This window comes from Pseudorasbora parva, chromosome 16 (genome assembly GCF_024679245.1).
Source record: "Pseudorasbora parva isolate DD20220531a chromosome 16, ASM2467924v1, whole genome shotgun sequence".
NCBI lineage: Eukaryota > Metazoa > Chordata > Actinopteri > Cypriniformes > Gobionidae > Pseudorasbora > Pseudorasbora parva.
In genome coordinates this window covers 20,642,679-20,664,667 of record NC_090187.1, presented here as the reverse complement: position 1 = coordinate 20,664,667, position 21,989 = coordinate 20,642,679, and the positions used below count along the sequence as shown (strand labels likewise).

At 42.1% G+C, this 21,989-nt stretch overlaps 1 protein-coding gene across 4 annotated transcripts in view; it reads left to right on the top strand.

Moving 5' to 3' along the window:
- Positions 1 to 2,821: 2,821 nt before the first annotated feature.
- Positions 2,822 to 21,989, top strand: part of LOC137043632 (protein unc-13 homolog C) — a 548,445-nt gene continuing 529,277 nt past the window's right edge. For 3 of the 4 annotated variants that reach the window (XM_067419931.1, XM_067419930.1, XM_067419928.1), the window contains exons 1-2: positions 2,824 to 3,304; positions 10,171 to 13,803. In XM_067419931.1, coding sequence (XP_067276032.1) covers positions 10,407 to 13,803 — 3,397 coding nt within the window. In that variant the 5' untranslated portion in view covers positions 2,824 to 3,304; positions 10,171 to 10,406. Of the gene's footprint in view, positions 3,305 to 10,170; positions 13,804 to 21,989 lie in introns of all 4 variants that reach the window. The other variant, XR_010898550.1, reaches the window with a different exon arrangement.

The following is a 21,989-nucleotide window of genomic DNA, read 5'->3' as shown; positions in this document are numbered from 1 at the left end:
TGCACCAAAGTGGTTTTGTCGTGGAAAGGGGCGACCACAAGCTCCCCAAACCGTGGCAGGTGGGGGATGACTCTGGTCACTCCTGAAATTCCTTTGAACGGAGGGCACTCTCTAGGCTGGGAAGGAGAGGTGCTAGAAGAAACTCTAGTTCTCCTAGGCATGAACTGCCTTTTTCCCAATAAATTCCCCTGAGTGTCAGTGAGGTTTAACCAAAGGTGGCGTAAAGCGGCCACCAGATCAGCCATCGAGCGCCCTATTCGCGTTGTGTGCTTAGTAGCCCGTAAGGCCAAAATCCTTGGCTATGCAGAGCTCTAAACAGCTGAAGATGAGCGGCCAGTGTGACTTAGATCGCCGGAATGGCTGAATAACCACACTCCACAGAACCAACGAGGATGGTGAAGTGAGCGGCTGCCACATTAGAAGGCGGGCGGAAAACGGCTGCTTTCAGGATCTGGAGACCTAGTTGTGCAGATCGCTGAAAAACGACAGTTTCCTTATCAACGTGCGATACGCACTAGCACACTTAGAAATCTGACGTTGAGCTCGGAGTTGGCCGCAAAGGCCGTGCTTTTTCCTGGCCGCAAGGCGGGAAAGCGTAGTCAAATGAGACAGGCCCGAAATCCTCGGAGTCGGGCGCTGTCGTAAGCAAAGTGCAAGCCAGGCCGAAAGAAACGTTATCATATGCTTCCGGGCTGGGGATTAATAGTTTGTGCATGCATACAAGCGGAAAAACTTTGCTAAGCATGCGCGCGCGCTCGGGAGAGGGAGTAGGCCGTAAAGGCCGCACATTTTCCTGGCCGCCAGGCGAAAAAGCGTAGTCAAACGTGACAGGCCCGAAATCCTCGGAGTTGGACGCTGTCGTAAGCAAAGTGTAAGCCAGGCCGGAAAAAAACAGTCTACGTGCTACCGGGCTGGGGATCAATAGTTTTGTGCGCGCATACAAGCGGAAAAACTTCGCTAAGCGCGTGTCCTCTGGAGAGGGAGTGAGAGAAGGGAAATAGCCTTCTCACACTCGATGTCCTAGAGCTAAATATCCGAACCCCAGGCCCCGGTCGAGGGAGGCCTAGCCGCCTCGGGAGCGCGGAGGGGGAATCAAATGGTATTAAAATACCTCTTCAAGAGGGAGTACATAGCGATATTCGCAAGTGCCCTGAGCCACCTCACGCGCGTGGGCAGGCCCATATTCATAAATATATAAAAAATATATATATAATGTATCACTTACCATGCAGGTCTTCGCTCGAGTAGAGCGAGTGCACGGCAGGGCAACGATGAAACTCCATCATATACTTCACCAGTTAGGAGAACAAAGTTCCGCTATCCTTGGTCGCTGAAGTAGTGAAGGAGAAAGATGCTTAAATCCAGTTTTTAAGGGTCAGATAAATCGCATGAAGGGAGCAATGCTACCGCCTCGTGAAGGCAGAGAAATCTGGGGGAAGATGGCACGCGCGCCAGTATAGCTCAAAAGTGATGATCTAGAGGGGCGGCGCTGCGCCATAAGCCAATGAATTGCCGTGATTCTATAAGGGTTTCAGACAATCGGCACGCCCACGGGCGTACCCCCATATGCGTCATTTCGCAGCATCGAGTGAACCTAGGGGAGAGAACTTTTAGTTCTACTGAAATTTTGTTATGACATTATGATCTCATGACAACTTTTGTTAACTCTACAATAAGTAAATCCTCTTCCCCAGCTCTTCAACAGCAATGCCAAGGAAAACGAAAGTTCAGAGGCTAAAGATGGCTGCACGCTTCTCTGGCACATAAACCCTATAGCGTGTTGTTCTATCTAGGTTATTGCTAGTAGGAGTATTCTACGATTACTATGGAGCGGCTCTCTGTGGTTACTAGCTGGTTGCAGAGTGTTCTGGTTTGTTAGGGCACTGCTAGGTGTTTGCTATGTGTTATAGGTGATAGATCCTCCTTCAGTGTGCATTTGCTGGGTTTTTCCCCACCTGTTTAAGAGTTTAGCAGCTGAAAATGGTAAATCAGATCACAAGAGTATAGTGGCAGCATACACTCCTTAACAACAAGCATGATTTGAGCAATCATTTAGCCTTATGTCTGGAGCACAAAAACTAGGGTGGGCGACACACTTGCTCAACTTTAATACTCAATTTGTTCAAATCACTATGAGCACCAGTACTAGTGAAGCCTGGCTCCGCCCTCCTACATACTTCCTCTCATTTTCCTTCAGTACTCCGTCTGGGATTGCGGTATATTCTCTGGTTTTCTCTAATACAATTTTGACCGGTCCAATCAGCGAACAGAGGGAGTGGCTGAGAAAGATGACATTGATGTTGTGCGCTACAGTCTACGGTTTGAGATGATATGCGTCATGACCAAACGTTAGCGATTGGTTATAGCAGATCCAGCGGGGCTCTGGGCAGATACAATAGTTTTAAAATTCAACAGAGTTCCCGCCGTCAATGGAGAGTGGCCAGACTCTCTGTACAAATGAAATGTACGAGAGTCTGGTTGGACCAGGCTAATACTAGTGATGCTTACCTTAGAAAACATGACAGTTATAGGATCATCTTGCACTCTTTCAATATCTTGCATAGTATGAAAGCGTGTTAGATGATGAGTGCCGGTTTAATAGCTGCAAGTCATTCTTAGATTTTGTTACACACACACACACACGCGCACACATGCGCACACACATACACACACACACACACACACACACACACACACACACACACACACACACACTCAACCCGCCTTCCTGCTGTGTCTCATCCCATCCCTTCCCATCCTCCTCTCTCTCTCTCTCTCTCTCTCTCTCTCTCTCTCTCTCTCTCGTCACGTGTGCAGGTCTGTGAATCGCAGCAGAGGCTTTGTGCATCTCTTTCTGTGTGAGAGCAAGAGAGAGGCTCAGGGCTGCACTCCTCCAAGGGCTTCTCGTACTCTCTCAGCACACATTCACACACGCACACGCGCGTCCTGTGCATCCAGACAGGGGGCTTTCACCATCTCAGACACACTGTCTGCTGCCCAGCAGAGCGCTGAGACTTCCATCTGGGAGAGCTGGACGGAGAAGAGGGATTTTACCCAGGGTCCTTCCGTGATTTGCAGCATGCACCCGCCGAGCCAGACTTCATTCCAAGGTTGAGTTCAGCAGAGCAGCTGTAGCAGGCGACGAGGGGGGAATGGATCGTAGAGAGAGCAGGATGTGGAACTGAAGGCTCGCTGGATGCTTTTCCGTCATTAGAGGATGCTCTGTGCTTCACGGCAGGTCGTTTGAGAGTTCAGTGGACGCTCCTGCGCTGTAGTGGATGGATTTTCCGTGCTGTCGGAGAGGGTATGTATGTCTACTTCACTAAGTTAAGCTGTTGCATCTTAAATCTTAAAATGCACATGAACTGATCATGCATTTGCTCGCAGCATCGTGTGTGCATGCATCTGTGCATCACTTTTTAACATTCTGTGTCATTAGACTTTGTGCGTTGTTCTGGGAAGGGGGGGTGGGGGTACGTCCGATGCTTTCAGCCCATCGTTGCTATCAGACCATTTCTCTCTGATCAACATCTGGTGGCATGTCCTCGCATACAGAGAGGGATGATTGAAGCACTCGCTGGATTATCATCCAGAGAGCTTTCAAATTCCTGCATCTCTGATTTGTTGCATTTCTCGGCTTAAGCTTGCACTGAGGGCGTGCTTTGCGCTCAGCGTTTGTTTAATGCATGCATGCATGGATGCATGCATGCATGCATGCTGGGACAGAAGCACTGATGTGAAGTGATATCCAGTATGTTCTCGGTCAAGGGGCATCCAAGTCAATCGTGCTCATGCTTAAAACAAATTTTAAGGTTTAAAAATCAGCGATCTGTACATGCCGAGGGTTAGCGGGGTAATGCCTGAATGTGAGATGAGCAACGGCTTGTAATTGTGTTAGTGGGTGGGGCTCTTTCTCACTCTCTCACTGTCTCTCGTCCATCGCGCTCTCTTTATCTGAAATATGCATCAGGAGGGGCTGAGGCTGTCAGAGGAGTGTCTGTATGTGAGGTATGGGGTCAGATCCCAGATCCTGTGTCTGCATAGGATCGATAATCCATGTCTTTTGCATCTCAAGCTCACCGATGGCCACACATGAGATCGGCTTTCCTCGGGAGAGAGAGAAATCGAGAGTAGCTAATGAGCTTCCTGTCTTTATGAAGCATTCCACAACACGCTGTCAAGCGCAATAATTTGGAGCAGCTACATAATATATAAACTAATAAATTACTGAAAGAATAAATGGACATATCTCAGAGGGCGCTTTCACATTTAGGCTTTTGGTGGCTACCCAAGTCTAATTTAATTTGTAGTTCTGTTCATTTGGATAGTAAAAGCAGTTTTCTAAAAGCCATTTTCGACACCTGGACCTGCATGAATGTGGTTTGAGGTTTGGTTGTTTGCGGATAGCACAGTTTGCCATTCATGTGAAATCAGTGCATTCTAACTTGTGGAACTGGAAAGTGAAATGTTATTGCTCGGAGTTTGCTCTTTCATAGTTCAGGAAAGGTTGAAAAACCTTAGATGAAATAAAAACAGATACAACTCAGTAAATAGGTTTCTATGAATGTTAAATTAATGTCCATAGGAGCTCAGATCATTTGAGGAGAAATGTTTGAGTTTTAATTCTCTGACTTTTGATTGCAGACTTTAGTATTTCGGCACCTCTCAGCACAGTTTTTGACATTTTTGAGATGCATTTTGAAAATGAGGAGACCAGTATCTCATCTCTATCTTTTACATTAACAAATTTTAACGAAGATCTTCTGACATAGACTATTTATCTAAATGTAGCCTTAGTCTACACCTTAGTCTGACCACCTATATGAGCTTGTTGAACATCAACAATAAAGCCATTGTCATAAGTAGGGTGTTGGTGCAAAAGTAGGGTGTTGGTCATTTCTAACAGCTTCAACTCTTCTTTCCACTAGAGCTTGGATCATAATTGCAGGGATTTCAGGGCTCCAGACTAACATGTGAGAGCAGCAGCACCAGCGCCATTAATTTCTACAGATGATGGCGCCAGCACCGGATTTGGTGGCGCTGGAGGAAAATGTCATAAAGTTAAAATTTTTGGTTCCACTTTATATTAGGTGGCCTAAACTACTATGTTACTTACATAAAAAAATAATTACAATGTACTTATTGTATTGCAAAACACTTTTGTTGATATTGAGGTGTGATACGGGTAGAGTTAGGGACAGATGTGTGGTATTGGTAAGTTTAAGGTTAGGATTAGGTGTAAGGGAAGTGTCAACAGTGCAATTATAAATGTAACTACAGAAATTAATTACAGGTGTATTTTTATGCAGGTTTTTTTTAAATGTAAGTACAATGTAAAAACATGTATGTACACAATAAGTGCATTGTATCAAAGTGTTAATTTCAATGTTAGTACATAATAGTTAAGACCATCTAATATAAAGTGGGTCCAAATTTTATAATAAAATCACTATTGTTTTGCATTGTTGGTCGCACAAGTAGGACCTATAACAAAATGTATGGTTTGGTCACAGTCAGGAGACTTGGATTTGCTCCCTTTCAGACATGAGAGCATTAGTGTATCAGTTAAATTCTTCCACACCAGAGTCAGTAAACCATATCTTTATAGACCTTGCTTTGTGCACAAAGTAATTTTGAAATTACTGCATGGCTGTATGCTTGATTTTTATGCTGTAGCTCAAATGGCATGATGTGTTCATTTGTAGGTGTTGTCACACATACATTTGGTCAATTAGGGTATGCAGTTAGGTTCGTTAGGCAGAAACACTTATTTATCATTAGCTATCCAAATAATGTGACTGTGAATCAGCATGAATTTTAGTTGATGTTCCAAAAACATATTTTTCATTTACACCATATCCAGTGAAATTTCATTAGCAATGTAAATTCGAAGTTGATTACCTGTTGGGGGTGTGGTGGAAATATTGCGGTAACTCTAATCATATTTAATAGTCCCATCTGTATTATTTAGTAGATTGATTGATTGAGCTCTGTAATGCTGTAATGGCTTAATAAAGAGACAGTGATTTTAGCCATTAATCACAGAAGAGCTAATAAATTAATTGGAAAAGGAAGTTAGAAACCTCTGGTCTCAGCATTTGCTTCGCACTGCCCAGTTTAAAACTTTTCTGAGTGGACATCATAAATTAACTTGACAAATGTCATTAGGTCCAAAGTCTTAATCATGCCGGATTCTGGAGTTTTACCAGCCAAATACTTAGTTTAATTAAAAGTACCAGAGAGTAAAACTTTACTCATTTAATGATGATGTCTGGTGATTGTGACATTTGGCTTCCGTGATCTGGTTTGATCAGAGCGTCTGTTATTGAGTGGTTTGGTTGTGTTGAATAGACAGTATTTATGGCAGATGAATTGTTAACAGTGAATTTTATCCTATAGTTTTTCAAAATGTATCCTTAAAAATCTAAAGAAAACCTATTAGAAATAATTTAAAATTATATAGATATATATATATAGTTTTCCCCAGCTATTTAGATTTTTTAAATTGTGACATTTCCAAGACAATTAAGCTCTTCAGTTGTTTTACTGAAAGAATATGAAAAACTGAATAAATAAATATGCAACAAATCAGAGAGAGAGAGAGAGAGAGAGAGAGAGAGAGAGAGAGAGAGAGAGAGAGAGAGAGAGAGAGAGAGAGAGAGAGAGAGAGAGATCAAGGTGTCTGACTCACAACACTGTCGACAATGCCATCAACACGCAGACACACGCAGACACAGCCTATCAGCTGTTCTGTATTATAGGTAAAAATTGCTCTCCCGATTCCATACAAAGGACCATGTTTGTATTGATGTTTTCACTGACAGATACTGAGTTTATTTAAATATATACATATATATATAAATATATTATTGGTAAGAATTTTTTTTGATGTTTTTAAAGACGAATTTTCTGCTCACCAAGGCTGCATTTATGTTATTAAAAATAAAAATGCTGTAATATTGTGAAATATTAATAAAATGTAAAATAATTGTTGTCTATTTGAATATTTTTTTAAAAATGTAATTTATTTCTGTGATGCAAAGCTGAATTTTGAGCATCCTTACGCCAGTCTTCAGTGTCACATTAAACTTCAGAAATCATTCTGATATGATGATTTGCTGCTCAAGAAACCTTTATGATTATTATTAATGTTGAAAGGGTTAGGGTTTGGGTAAGGGTCAGTTGTTGATCAGTTGTGTTTCTGATGAATAAGAAACAGTAAAAAGAACAGTATTTATCTTAAATAGAAAGGTTTTCTAACATGTTACTACTTTTCAACAGTTTTGGGTCGGTAAGAGTTTTTACGTATTTTTGTTTTGTGAAAGAACTTAATAATTTTTTTCAGCAAGGATGCATTCAATTGATCAAGTGCTATGGTGGCAAAGTAGTGCAGCCGTACTAAATTAAACCACAACACAACAAAATCGCCACAACACAACAGAAACAAGGCACAACACAATGGAAACGAGCCACAGCACAACACAACACAATACACCTTGTTTCCGTTGTGTTGTGGAGATTTTGTTGTGTTGTGCTTTGGTTCCGTTGTGTTGTGGTGATTTCGTTGTGTTGTGGTTTAATTTAGTACGGCTGCACTACTGGGCCACCGTAAGTGACAGTATAGACATTTATAATGTTGCAAAAGCTTTATATTTCAGATAAATGCTGTTTTTTTCAAACGCCAAATAATCGCGATGCTCACGTTTACAAGCCAGCGTCATTAGAGTAGTCTATTGGTTACCGTTTTACAAAATCTATATGATACTTCAATTCAATGTTTGAGTGGTAGGTAATCACCATAACAAGCATGACAGCATCTGTCGGGCATGCCTCCTTCAGCTCACGCCAACGAGCAAACGCTAGTCCAATGTTGATCCTCATCCTGCCTTTATTCCGATCACTTTTTCGTTTCCTCTTATTGCTTTCCTCCAACAAAACCTTTTCTTTCTTATTTGTCTGGGCTGCTTCGGACATGACTATATTATCCGACAATCAAAGTTGGGTTCGCACGTCCGAATTTAAGGAAGTGTGGGTGTTGGTGGAAGTGACGTTTATGCCGTAAAGCAGTCGAATTTTGTAGTTCTTTTTGTTCTCGGGTTACTACCCGAAACCCGAAGTTTAAAAGTACGATTAAAAACGATACAGACCCCGTCAAGCTATGGCAGACATGTCATTCAACCTATTATAAGTCGATGTATCATCACAAGAGTCTTGAAAATATATTATAAAGGTTGAAAAGTTACCTAGTGGTGCTTTAATACTGTCAGTACCGCCGCTGGCCGGCTTGATGCATCAGTGAATCAAGTCAGTGTCGATCAACTTCACGTTGTTTCTGTTAGTAGGATGAAACAAATCTGTTATTTAAATGATTAAACTACAGAGAGCGATCAAAAAACACAAAGATCCGTAATGTTCGGATCTGTCAATCACACGTTTATCTGCAGAGTGCACACGTTTGCCATTATAACTGCCATTATAATGAATGACGCTGTTAAACTGCCCAACAGAAGCTCTTATTGTATTTATGTCGTTGTCGTGTTTGTTGTTAGTTGTGGTGAAAGCATTTTGTGAGAGAAATAACGTTGCAAAGTTCACTCGGAGCTCTCAGATACAAACAAAATAAACTTTTCAGCCAGTAGTCCATATGTAACATCAGTTAGTTAAATAGAATATCTTGAAGCATCGAAAATACATTTTGGTCCAAAAATAACAAAAACTACGATTTTATTCAGCATTGCCTTCAATTATGCCTAATAAGCCAACATTGAACATGGTCATGTAAACGTGGTAAACTGTTTTCTTTTATCGGTGTAAGATCATAAACGGCATAAGCATAAACCGGTCGGAACAGGTCATTTTTTGCTTTTTACCCTGATTTTGCGAGGCATGTAAACGCATTAACCAGCTTTCTGTCGGCTTATTTAAGTGCGCATGTGTTTTAGGTGACAAACTGCATACTTAGAGCAGATTTAAATGCACCCAGACAGCAAGCTAGCGTTTTGCATGAAATAAGGACATGTATCACAAACGCAGACTCTTTTAAGACCCAGAAAATTGCAAAGATGTGTTCTCATCTCATGCAACAGAAGTAGAAGAGGTTTAGTGAAGATGCTGCATAACTGCATGCAGCATGATATATATGTATGTATGTATATATATATATATATATATATATATATATATATATATATATATATATATATATATATATATATATATATATATATATATATATATATATATATATATATATATATATATATATATATATATATATATATATAAATAAATAGCCTTGGTGAGCAGAAGAGACTTATTTTTAAAATCATACCTTTCTCAAACTTTTGAACTGTAGTGTATATCTATAAATACATTTATAAATTATATATAGATATTGATATTTCAAACTGTATCTATTTAGACTCAACAAGGCACTTTAGTGGAGTGATGCAAAAATTACTCACTTTATTACTCACCTTTTACCTCCATTTATGAATAACATATGAGCTTCCAGAAAAAAACAGTCTTGTCTGAATTATTGATTTTTTTTAAACATTTTTTTTTTTTTACATTGCATTAAGGGTCTTGTCCTTTACATTTGAGTTTATTGTTCAGGTTAATGATCATATTGTGTTTTCTAGTGCATTTGAACTGCACTGTTCAGCTGTGATCATTATTTAGGTTGTTTGCATGTATCATGGGATTATTGGGATACTACATGTGGCAAAAGCTAGTTTACCGCAGTGTTAGTTGATGATTAATGGTTATATTGCAATACCAAACAGACACTTCATTGATTATGATACAGCTAACAAGCTGTGTTCTTCCTATTATTTTGAAGCTTGTTGTTAGAAATGCATAGATTTGTACAATACTGTAAAAACAATCATTCATGTTTGGGGGTTTATTGGGTCTGCAAAACAATACTATTGTGGCCTAGAGTCTCTAATGCTTTGGTTTCTGTGTAACTAAGAAGGTTCACTCAATACTCTCAAAATGTGACATGTCTAGCTCAGCTGAATTGGATTTGACTGTCTCATGAGAAACAGCCTATGAATTTGGGGCTCTAGTAGAATTGTTCAGTGATACAGTACATGCAGTGTAACATTATGCATTTTGCATATTGACCTTCAGTGCAAACTAACTGAAAATATGTTTTTCTTTTTTCAGAGACATGAGGCCTCTTCTGAAGAAACACCCTTGAATATTTCCCTCTGAGGATGTGCAAACATTTCTGCTCGGCACAACCACATTTGAGGTCACTTCTTCTCTAGACCCTCATTTACCTCAGGGTTGACTTTCAAAACTCATATGTTTCTTTGTGCTTCCCATTGAGCACTGCAGGATTTGAGACAAGCTTTGCTTCACTGCATCCAGAGTGCAAAACTGCTGAAATATTGCCCTCCATGGTTTCTGCCCAATTCAAGAAGCTATCATCTTACATCGTAAAGATTTGCAAAGGAATGTTTACAAAGAAACTGGCAACTGCCACAAAGAAGAAAGAGAGCAGCGAAAACAAAAAAGAACCCAAAACGTCCCCTGATCTACATGCACGGAACCCAACGTTCTCAACCACATTGAAAAGCACAGTTAAAAAAATCTCCAAATGCTCGTCAGCACGCAATATATCTCTTGAGGAGGATGATGGAAAAAACGATTGTTCTTCTCTCTCACCAACATTCAGTTACCGTGTAGCAATTGCCAATGGCTTACCAAAAAATGCCCTCTTTCTGAACAATAATGAATTTCATGAGGTATTGTCAATTGATAGTGATTACTCTGACTCTCTAAACGAGGCAAAACTTGTCCATAGATTCGATGAACAAAAAGCTTATACAATGCCAGTAAGAAGGAACAGGAAGAGTTTGATTAGTTTAGCGCCCTCTGATGGCAGCTCAGAGGGGGAACGGGGAGAGCGCAGCAGTCTTCACACTCTTCGATTGGGTGCTCTGAAAAAGCTGAGGAAATGGAAGAAGAGCCAAGAATGTGTGTCCTCAGACTCAGAGGCCAGCAACTGGAGAAAGACTCTTGGCATCAGAAGCAAATCTTTGGACCGGGCTGGTCGACACCCTAAAACCACTACCCTAGAGCCGGGATCCAGCTCGACAGGATGTATCAGTCAGACTCAGGATGTGATGGAGATGATCTTCAAAGAACTTCAGGGAATCAGTCAGATTGAGTCTGAGCTCTCAGAACTGCGAGGGCACGTTAACGCCCTCAAAAGCTCCATTGACGAGATCTCCAGCAGCGTGGAGGTTGTGCAGAGTGAAATTGAGCAGCTTCGTTCAGGTTTTGTGCAGTCCAGACGCGAGACTAGAGACATCCATGATTACATCAGACAGATTAGCCAACAGACCAACAAAGCTGCTCTGAGATTTCTAAATGTGCCTGAGGAGAAGTATGAAAAAACAGAAGAGCTTATTTATCAAATCCTGAAAGAGAAAATGGGTTTTGCTGAAGCACGCAAGGCATTTAAAATTGAACTGGCCCATCGACTAGGGCAACAAAGAGAATGTTACAATGCTAAACCTCGCCCAATTGTAGTTATATTTTCAAGCCCACAAGACAGGGATTTAGTTTTGAAAAAGTGTTATAAGCTTAAAGGAACTGGAATATCCATCTCGACTGATAGTCTAGTACATGATTCAAAAGAAAAGCGAGACAAGCCAATGGCTTCCTCTCAGACATATGAAAGCATGGACATCAAGGTCTCAGCCAAAGACAAGGCTGAAAGTGATGACTGGGACTCCATGGAAAGCGACAAAGAGCTTGATGAATTAAACAAGAACAAATATGCAATTGTCTCAAAACCACCCCCAAAAAGTAAATCAGACAAGAAAAAGTCTCATGATCACCGAAGGATGACTGATGACTCTGCATACTCTGTGCACTATGCAGATAATATAGCCTACGATGACCATGACAAGCAAAGTAAGTCCTACTATTCCGACATAACACCTGGATGGCTTTCTCAAAGTGACTACTCCACTCCCAAACTCAGCCGGTCTGAATCGGACTGCTCTAAACTTTGCCAGTCTTACTCTGAGGATTTCTCTGAGAGTCAGTATTTCAGCAGAGTCAATGGCTGCTCTTTACTTTCCTCCTCAGATCAGGAACTTTGGCAACGGAAGCAAGAAGACATGGCATCCTCTTGGTATGCTAGTCCTCCCAGTCAAACTCTGAGCCAAGAACGACCCTATGTGGAGCATAATGAAGTTGAAACCACTGAGACTATTGACAGTGGTGTAAGTAATGGTCTTGTTTGTATATCAGGGGACAGGAGCCATTACAGTGGCTCTCAGCTGTCGCTGCAGGGTGACCTCTCACCATGGAAAGACTGGCATCACCTTGAACAAGGTACTGATTCAGGTTTGGACGCTTCAACTGAGCAGAACATAATCTCTGAGATCAGTAGTCCCTTTGACCCTGCAGCTAACCCTGGTTTCCCTGAGAAAATTATAAAATGCCTTGAGGTTGATTTACAGTTTGAAGGTGAGACCTTTCTGACACTAGATAGCACTCCTGAGACAGGCCAAGACCAAGATATAGATATAGAACCTGAATTTTTAGAACCCGAGATAGAGCTAGAGCAAGAGCTAGAGCTAGAGCTAGAGCTAGAGCTAGAGCAAGAGCAAGAGCAAGAGCAAGAGCAAGAGCAAGAGCAAGAGCAAGAGCAAGAGCAAGAGCAAGAGCTAGAGCAAGAGCAAGAGCAAGAGCCAGAACAAATGGCACAGCCAGAACCTGAACCAGAACCTGAACCAGAGCCAGAGGTTGTGATTGAACCCATAACAAAGCCTGTACCTAAACCTGCAGCTGAACCACAACCCGAAAAGAAGCCCAAGACCAAGAAGATACAAGCTAAGCCTGAATCAGCTCCACAAACATTGCAGCGACAAGATGTGAACCACCTCCAGCAGAGCCAGAAATCTTCAGCCATGTACCGGAGTCAGAGTGAGATTAGAAATGAAAAGGTGGAGGATGTCCCCAAATCATGGAGTAGCAGGCTTAGTATAGATCTCACTGAAAAAACCTTCAGCTTTGGAGGTTTTGGATCCACGCTTCAAAGAGCAAAGTCAGCTTTGGATTTTGTGTGGAATAAAGGTCCCCAAAGCACCAGTGCCCCAGTTGAAGAACCAAGCAACACCTCATTCATGGGCAGGTTCAGAACCATGTCCCAGTCCACAGCAAACAGCTCCAGTACAACTATTGACTCTGATGTCTACACAGAACCTTTCTATTATAAGGCAGAAGAGGAAGAACAACCTGCTGAACAACCTGTGGACAACGAGACACATTATGTTGAGGTGATGGAACAAGTGCTAGCTAATTTGGAAAACAGAACAAATGCCAACGAATCTGAGGAACAGTACCAAGAAGAGGAATATGATGAATATGACATCTCTCAAGAGGGTAACCTTGTGTTGGAATATGACTGCAGCCTTGATGAACAATATGATGAGGAATTAAGTGAGGAGTATGATGACAATCCAATGACTGAAGACACAGCGGAGTATGAGGTGAGTCTGGTGGATTATGTGGAAGAAACTGAGGAAACGGAAGCAGAGATCGAGGTACTGGAGGAAGGAAAATTGGAGGTTCTGGAGGTTCAAGAAACATCAAAAACAAAGGGAGCAGATGAGGTAAAAGAGACTGTAGAACATGAGGATGAGAACAAAAACGTTACTGAGGTTCCTGTGAAGGAAGCACCACCCAAAAAAAGGATGCGTCCCACCTTCAAAGAGGCAGCACTGAGAGCTTACAGGAAGCAGATGGCTGAGCTCGAACAGCAGATCCTGGCAGGAGGTACGATCCAACCAGTTATTATATTTTATATGCTAACACTGCAGATTTGCTTATATACATTATTGTTGTTTAAAATTGTTTCTTGAATGGTTTTAGTCAAGATTTTGATAAGTGAGCCATTGACTGAGTCTTTTGAGATCCACCATTGTCCATACATAATTTTTTTTCTCAGATCTTGGTTCCTGAATACCCAGACACTATTGAAGGGTTGTTCTGAAGGCCAGAATGATGATGTTGAGTGGTTAGAATTGGCAATTGATTTTGTGTATGTGCGTGTGTGGTTGTCCAGCACATCAGAGTTTAGATGAAAGTGAACGCTAACTTTTTTAGCCTTCATTAATCTTAGAGAATATTGTCTTAGTCTTTACATTAATCTTAGTCTTAATCTTAGTTTTATCATTTATTTTTAAAGGAATAGTTCACCAATATAATAATGTTCTTCTGATTATTTACTTTCACTTATGTCGTTCCACACCAGGATTTCATATTATTTCTAGCTTGGAACATAAAAAGAGACAATTTGATGGATGTTTGCATAGCTCTCTCCAATGCAGTTTGTGTGTGCGCATTTTCAGATCAGGCCAGGGTTTATGCCAATGACAACAAATTCTATTGGTTCTTCTTGCAAGCCTTGTAATGTGATGCACCACATTTGACTATACACACATTTATTATTTATTTAGTCTTGGGTGAAATATTTATTTAATAACTGCAATCATGTTTTATTAGAATTTTATTTTATTTTCAGTGGTAGTTTCTCAAATGTGTTTTCAAAGTCAATTTACACAATTCATGCTAATATGAACAAACCAGCTGAAATTGTGGCATCTGTATGTCTATACGCTATACTGAAATGGATAGTTTTTTTTTACAGTCAGTCAGGAATCAGGGGAATTTCCACAGAGTCTTACTCACTCTAAAAACGCTCTTGACCTAGATGTGAGAATCACAGTCACAGCACACGGCAAGCCCAACGCCACACTGCTGAGTACTGTTGGGATACTGTATTTAGGCTGCTCATTCATGCTGCACGCTAACAGCCAGATGCTCTGAGTACTTTAGGGGATTCTGATTCCCTAAAACACAAGCTAAAAATCACAAACCAAATCAGTTCAGTTTTTATCACTGAGGTGGCATGCAAATGTTTTTAATAGGCCTATTGATATTTGCAGTGCTACATTTGACTGGAAGGGTTAAAATTACGGTTATTTTCATCAGCTAACACTTGTTAGATCTAGCATTCTGTCCGCTTTAAATCAGACACATAGATGAAGTAGTAAGGTAACATTTATTTGATTTAATCATAAAATGTATTTGAATGGCAAGAGACAGAGATACACTATATTGCCTAATGTGTTGGGACACCCCTCCAAATAATTTAACAGGTGTATAAAATCAAGTACCAGGCATGCAGACGCTTCTACAAACATTTGTGAAAAAATGGGTCGCTCTCAGGAGCTCAGTAAATTCAAGCGTGGTCGTAGGTTGCTACCTGTGCAATATAAGTCCATTCATAAATTAATTTTTGATCTTCATAATAAAATGATACTGTAAATGTGGTTGATGTAATAATCAATGCACACTATGCTGTGTTGTTTACCAAAAATTGCTGCAAATAGTGAAGCTGTTGTCTATTTACAGTTTTTTTCAGTCGCTAACAAGCGTTTGTCCAATCAGTTGGCACATTTTCATAACTCTAAACACAATTAGCACAGCATCAGACTTTTGTGGCCATACCTTTCACACATTTCATGACGTTTTCACACAATATGCAGTGAACACATTTCCACAATTCTTACATTTTCCTAACAGACAAGCTATACCTCCCAACAAAATTATGGATTATTTTGTAGCATTTACAAATGTTAACACACAACATCCCACAATAGCAAAAACAATATTCCAAACCTTAGATACAGTATAAAAAACCCTTCTTCTGCAAATATATCAGTTAAAAAAACATTATATCAGCTGATAATAAACAAACAATTGAATAATTGACACACAGCCGATTCCAGTCTGGCTTAGACTCAGTGACAGGTTTTTTTTATATTACATTGACACTTATACAGTAACAGGAGGACTTTGAGGAGTAATGTTTTTGGAAACAGAAATAGAAAAAGACAAACACTGTAATGTCTGGACAAGGAAGAGTAAGAGCAAAGGGCAGAGGAGAAGAGCAGGCCCAGTGAGAGATGCAGTGAGAGATGCAGGATCCAAGGGTGGACATACCAAGCAGTTTTATCCCAGGTGCATAAAACCCTTGGATAAAATCAGATGTGATGTTGATGAAAACATGTGGCTTAATCTTGAAGATCATAGAGATTGGATACAGTAAATTTCTGTAAAACTTTTTCTGTTCTATCATAGCGTGTTTCCACTTTACCTCCTGTAGTAAATAGTAAAGGGGGAAAAAAACGAATGTGTTTTTTTTGTACTGTAATGCTTTTGAATTTGAACATTACTGTACATGTGGACATACAGTTCTTTTGAGAAGAAAATTATCAATTTGGCCAACTGTCGGCCAGTACGGAGCCACCAGAAGTACTTGGGCCCCGTCCCGGCGTACCCTCTCCAGAACTCCTAGAAGCAAGACAATCGGGGGGAAGGCGTACAGGGGTAGCCTCGGCCACTCCTGTACCATGGCATCCAACCCTAGCGGGGCTGGATGGGACAGAGAAAACCACTGCGGGCAGTGGGAATTCTCCGCCGAAGCAAAAAGATCTATCTCTGCCTTCCCATTTACCTTTCATAGGAGCTCCACCACCTCTGGGTGGAGTCTCCATTCCCCGGGCCTCGGCCCCTGCCTCGACAGGCTGTCTGCTTCCTGATTCAGGACCCCCGGGATATATACTGCCCTTATTGACAGCAATTTCCCTTGGGCCCACAGGAGGATCCGATGCGCCAATTTGTCCAGCAGACGGGACCTCAGACCCCCCTGATGATTTATATAGGCGACCACCGATGTGTTGTCTGTCCTGACTAACACATGGTGGCCCCTGAGGTCGGGCAGAAACTGTTTCAATGCAAGAAACACTGCGAGCATCTCTAGACGATTTATGTGCCAGTGCCGCTGATGTTCCTACCATAGACCCTGGGATGAGCGACCACTCATGGTCGCCCCCCAGCCCGTGAGAGAGACATCTGTCGTTAGCGTTACGCGGCGAACATGAGCCCATAACACGGGACCCTGAGATAGAAACCCCGGGTTTTTCCACATGACCAGAGCACGTGGGCATCGCCGCGTGACTTTGAACGTGTGGAGCGGATTTCCCCTCGGGGAGAATCCCTTTGTTTTGAGCCACCACTGCAGTGGCCTCATGTACAGTAGGCCAAGAGGTATTACGTTGGACGCTGCTGCCATGAGACCTAACAGTTTCTGGAACTGTTTCACAGTGACGGCCCGGTCTTCTGTTCTTTGACTGCTGCCAGGATCTATGCTATGCGTGTTGGTGATAATTGCGCCCGCATAATTACCGAATCCCAGTTCACACCTAGAAAAGTGGTTCTCTGAGCCGGAGAAAGCACACTCTTCTTGGCGTTCAGCCTCAACCCCAACTTCGACATGTGCGCGAGAACAGCATCTCGATGCTGAACCGCCATCTTTTCTGTATTCGCTAGAATCAGCCAGTCGTCGATATAATTCAGTATGCGGATGCCCTGCAGACGCAACGGCGCCAGAGCTGCATCCACACACTTGGTGAATGTGCGGGGTGACAGTGCTAGACCGAAAGGAAGTACTCGATATTGGTATGCCTCTCCCCTGAAGGCAAACCTCAGGAACTTCCTGTGATGTGGAAGGATGAAGACATGAAAATACCCATCTTTGAGGTCTATGGTGACAAACCAAACCTCCAGTTTGATCTGCGACACAATCTGTCTGAGTGTGAGCATCTTGAACTTGAGCTTGGCCACTGAGCAATTTAATAGATGCAGATCTAATATTGGGCGTAAGCCCCCATCCTTCTTTGGCACGATGAAGTAACGGCTGTAAAACCCAGACTCCCTGCCGGGAGGAGGAACCCTTTCTATAGCCCCCTTTTGCAGGAGTGTCTCTACTTCCTGTGCCATTACCAGAGCCTGCTCCGGGCCCACCTCTGTAGGTAGGACACCGCTGAAAGGAGGTGGCCGCCTTTTGAATTGAATGGCGTACCCCCTTTCGATTATCTGCAGGACCCAACGAGATATGTTCGATAGACGTTTCCACTCGTCTAGAAAATCTACTAAGGGAACCAGCCTCTCGAGGCTGGCCTCTGGTATACTTTGAGCAACAAGCACGGTGCCCTGAAGCGGCGGACCGGCAGGGAACGACTGACTTGACTGCTCGGGGGCCCCCCGAGGGTGGTCCGCGGAGACCGACTGCGCCCCGGCATTGCGGTGGGGTTGGCAGCACAGCCCCCAGAGGGTGCCGCAGGGAAACGGGTACCGTTGGCAGGGGTAAACACCGTTTCCCTACGGGGGGAACCACCCTCAGCGTCCTGACGCTTCTGGCGTCAGGAATGCTTCGACGAGGCCTTCTTGGCGATCAGGACTGTCCTCAGATCAGCCCTGCCCCTCGAAGGCCTCGTCTGAGAGCGCCGCCCCTCGTCCCCGCGCTGAGGGGGAGTTCGGGTGGCGACGCTCTGCTTTTGCTTTGCCCTGTGCGAGGTGCTCGTACTCGGCTTGGGCTGCTTGATGTCAGCAGCAGCCCCAGGGACCTGGACCCGGAGAGGGACGAACTGCTTGAGCGCCGCAGCTTGCTTTTTCGACTCCTGGAACCTCTCGGTGACAGTATGGACTGTGTCACCGAAGAGGCCTCCAGGAGAAAGCGGCGCATCAAGCAGAAAGGCTTTCTCCCTCTCCTTGATGTCTGAGGGGTTTAACCAGAGATGCCTCTCCGTGGCCACCAGTGCTGCCATAGAGCGGCCCACACATCTGGCCGTCTCCTTGGTGGCCTGGAGAGCTAGATCAGTGGAATTATATCTCCCCCCACGACATCACTACTGTCCAGATCCCTCAGCAGGTCAGCCTGGTATGCCTGCACGATTGCCATCGTGTGCAGGCATGCAGACGCCTGACCTGCTGCCGAGTATGCTTTGCCCACCAGCGCCGACGTTGTTTTTAGAGGTCTGGTGGGCAAAGTCGGGGCCTTAAGGGACGATGCCGAGGGAGGTGAGAGATGGCTCGCGAGCGTCTCTTCGACCTTCGGCATCGCCCCATAACCGTACTGTTTCAGCCCGGCGATGTTACTGTAGACCGAAGTCTGTGGGCTGAAAACACGATACGATGCCGGTCTCTTCCATGATCTTGCCACCCTCGAGGGCTGCCTGGGCATGCTGCGCTCCCAAGCAGGCAACACAGAGAGAGTGTGTATCCCCACCCGTGATGTAGCGTGAGCAGTGATGAACACACTTCCTGAAATTACTGCTTTCACTCGCCATTTTCTATCTATTTTATTTTCTCTTTTTTTGTAAATATATGGGATATTTAACAAAAGGGTGGAAAAACTCTTGCAATAGACAGACAACAACACCAAATAGACAGACAGGTTCACACAGATCGCTTGCTGAAGGCTCAGAAGCTAGTTCCTGTTTGTTTTCACGGACGCTTTATAGCTTCCGGTCGATGACGTCATCACGCCGACGATCGATCTTTTTTCCAAAGCAATGGTTCTACAGGCGCTTCACGACGCATTAACGCAGAGGCGTTCTCACAGCGTTTCGACGCAGCTCGAGTTCCCCGAAAGGGAACTGTAAATATATTGATTGACACAGCGCAGGTTTGTGACAAAACCCTGTTTTTTAACCGCTCTGGTTTTAACTTTTATGCTACACTAAGTGTGCCAAAACGCTATTTGTTGTTTGAATTTCATATTAAAACTTAAATATGTATATATTTTAAACAATATGGATTTTCTTGGGCAGAGAGACAGCCTGAACGTGTGTGTCTCACGACAAATGTGTAAGAGTTGGCAACCCTGACTTAAAGTCCCGCTAAAGTGCCTTGAAACGCGCCGCATTATTCATTGTATTGACGTCTCAAGCTGTTAGCTGCTTTTTTTAAAGAGCCAATAGTATTTCGTTAACACTGTGTCAGTTTGACTAGAGTCTTTCTGTTTGGCCAGTTTCCTCTAACCGTTTATCATCATTTTCTCCTCCATATCACTTTTAAAATACAGCATTCTGTGCAGAATTCAAATGGGTCGATATGTTTGTTGTCTGCGCCGACTCGCACATATGGATCATGCTGCGCTCTTGTGTCTCTAATCAACAGCTCTGGTATAGACTATGTGTGTGCGCTGCTGCGGTGCATGAAACTAACGTGAAAACAGACTTCATTTGCCTCAACTGAAAGCATATTTACACTGAATCGTTTCCTATCACATATAATGTGCTATGTGCTGTTCACCATGTAGAAATTTGTAAGTGTGTTAAAAACTGACCGATTTCAGCTGCAACTTCAGCAGCTTAAGGGGCAGACTTTAGATTCTAGACAGCATTTGATTGGACAGACAATTTGATTAGAAGGTGAAGTCTGCGATGATGTCATCAAAATCTGTAATTCGTTTTAACAGAAGTGAGAGACTGTAAGTTTTGAATGCTTATATCTCCTAAATGCAAATTTTGTCAGCTTATTCATAACTTTAAGCATAACATAGTCATACTAAAAGCTAAAAAACTTAAATTTTGATTTTAGTGGACCTTTAAGCTTGGAACATACTCTGCAAGAACAAAGAAATTTGTTAGTTTTTTCGAGGTGACAAGAACAATAATTAATTAATTAGGTCTTATTTAATTCTATAAACTATAATACTGATCTGCCAACATTGTCGCTATATGATAAATTAAAATAAGTTGATATCACTGTTACTGCCAAATAAAATTTTGTTGCAATATTGTCTTGTTTAACACTGTGAAGCTACTTTAAAACAATCGTCATTGTAAAAGCGCTGTATAAATAAAGTTGATTGATTGAATGATTTAGGAACAAAGTTCGTTCTTGCCAGTGCATTCCATACTTCACGAGAAAAGTAGGTTCTCTGCATTAACCACACCCACTTTAAATGTCTGACCAATCACACAATAGTTCTCGGACACCTGCAAGAAAAACCAATAGAGCATATATATAAACCTGCTCAACCTGAGACGGAATATATATATATATATATATATATATATATATATATATATATATATATATATATATATATATATATATATATATATATATATATTGTACTGTGTAGTATGAATGAATGATTAAAAATGTGCCAATGTATCCATTGGTTGTGTCTTTTGTTCATCATGTGAAAAGGTTTGTGTGGAGGGGAACCACAAGTAACCTAACTTACCAGTTTTGGAAATGTTGTTTTGAATTTTTTGCACCAGTGTGTTAGACTTTGTTGTAGTGTGTGTGATTTTGAGGGCTTGTGTGTCTTGTCTGAGGGCAAAGGTTAGTTTTTCAGTAAGAGTGAATGGTTTTGATTGTAGAGCTTCATTTTGACCTGAAAATAGGTTGTTTGGGAAACTGGGTGAGACGTTATGTATTTGTGTTTATAGTTTTGAGAATATGAGGCATAGTTTCAAGAAATGTGTTTAAGCAATCGAGAAAAACTGTAATATGGATTATGTGCTTGTTACTCTCATGGTGACTCACATAGAAAAACACCCCATTGACCCCCATTGGCATTATACGAGCAATGGTTTAAAATCTTAAAATTTTTAAAAATTTGTATTGTACTGAAGAAACAAACACCTTAATCTTGGATGCCCTGGGGGTAAGCAGATGAACATCAAATTTTCATTTCTGGGTGAACTATCCCTTTAAGAACACTACAGTCTCTGAACAAATGACATAGAATGATGCTTCAGTGGACGATTTCAGATTCAGCCTTGTGCAACAGTGAAAAGGGACCCCTGTCAAACAGGGTCACGCTGCACTGCATTCCGAATGTTGTATAAAGCTACATACTGGTATTGCGGTATCATGAAAATTCATATCATAACAAAAATAAATACCAGTATTCGGTATGAACCGGTAAACTGCCCAACACTACAACATCAGTGCCTGACCGTACAAATGGGCTATAAACACAAAATGTGCTATAAACTCAAGCCTTCCCAGAAGAGTTAAAGCTGTCATAGTTTCAATGGGTGGGCCAACTCCATATTAAACCCTACGGATTAATAATTTTATGTCATTAAAGT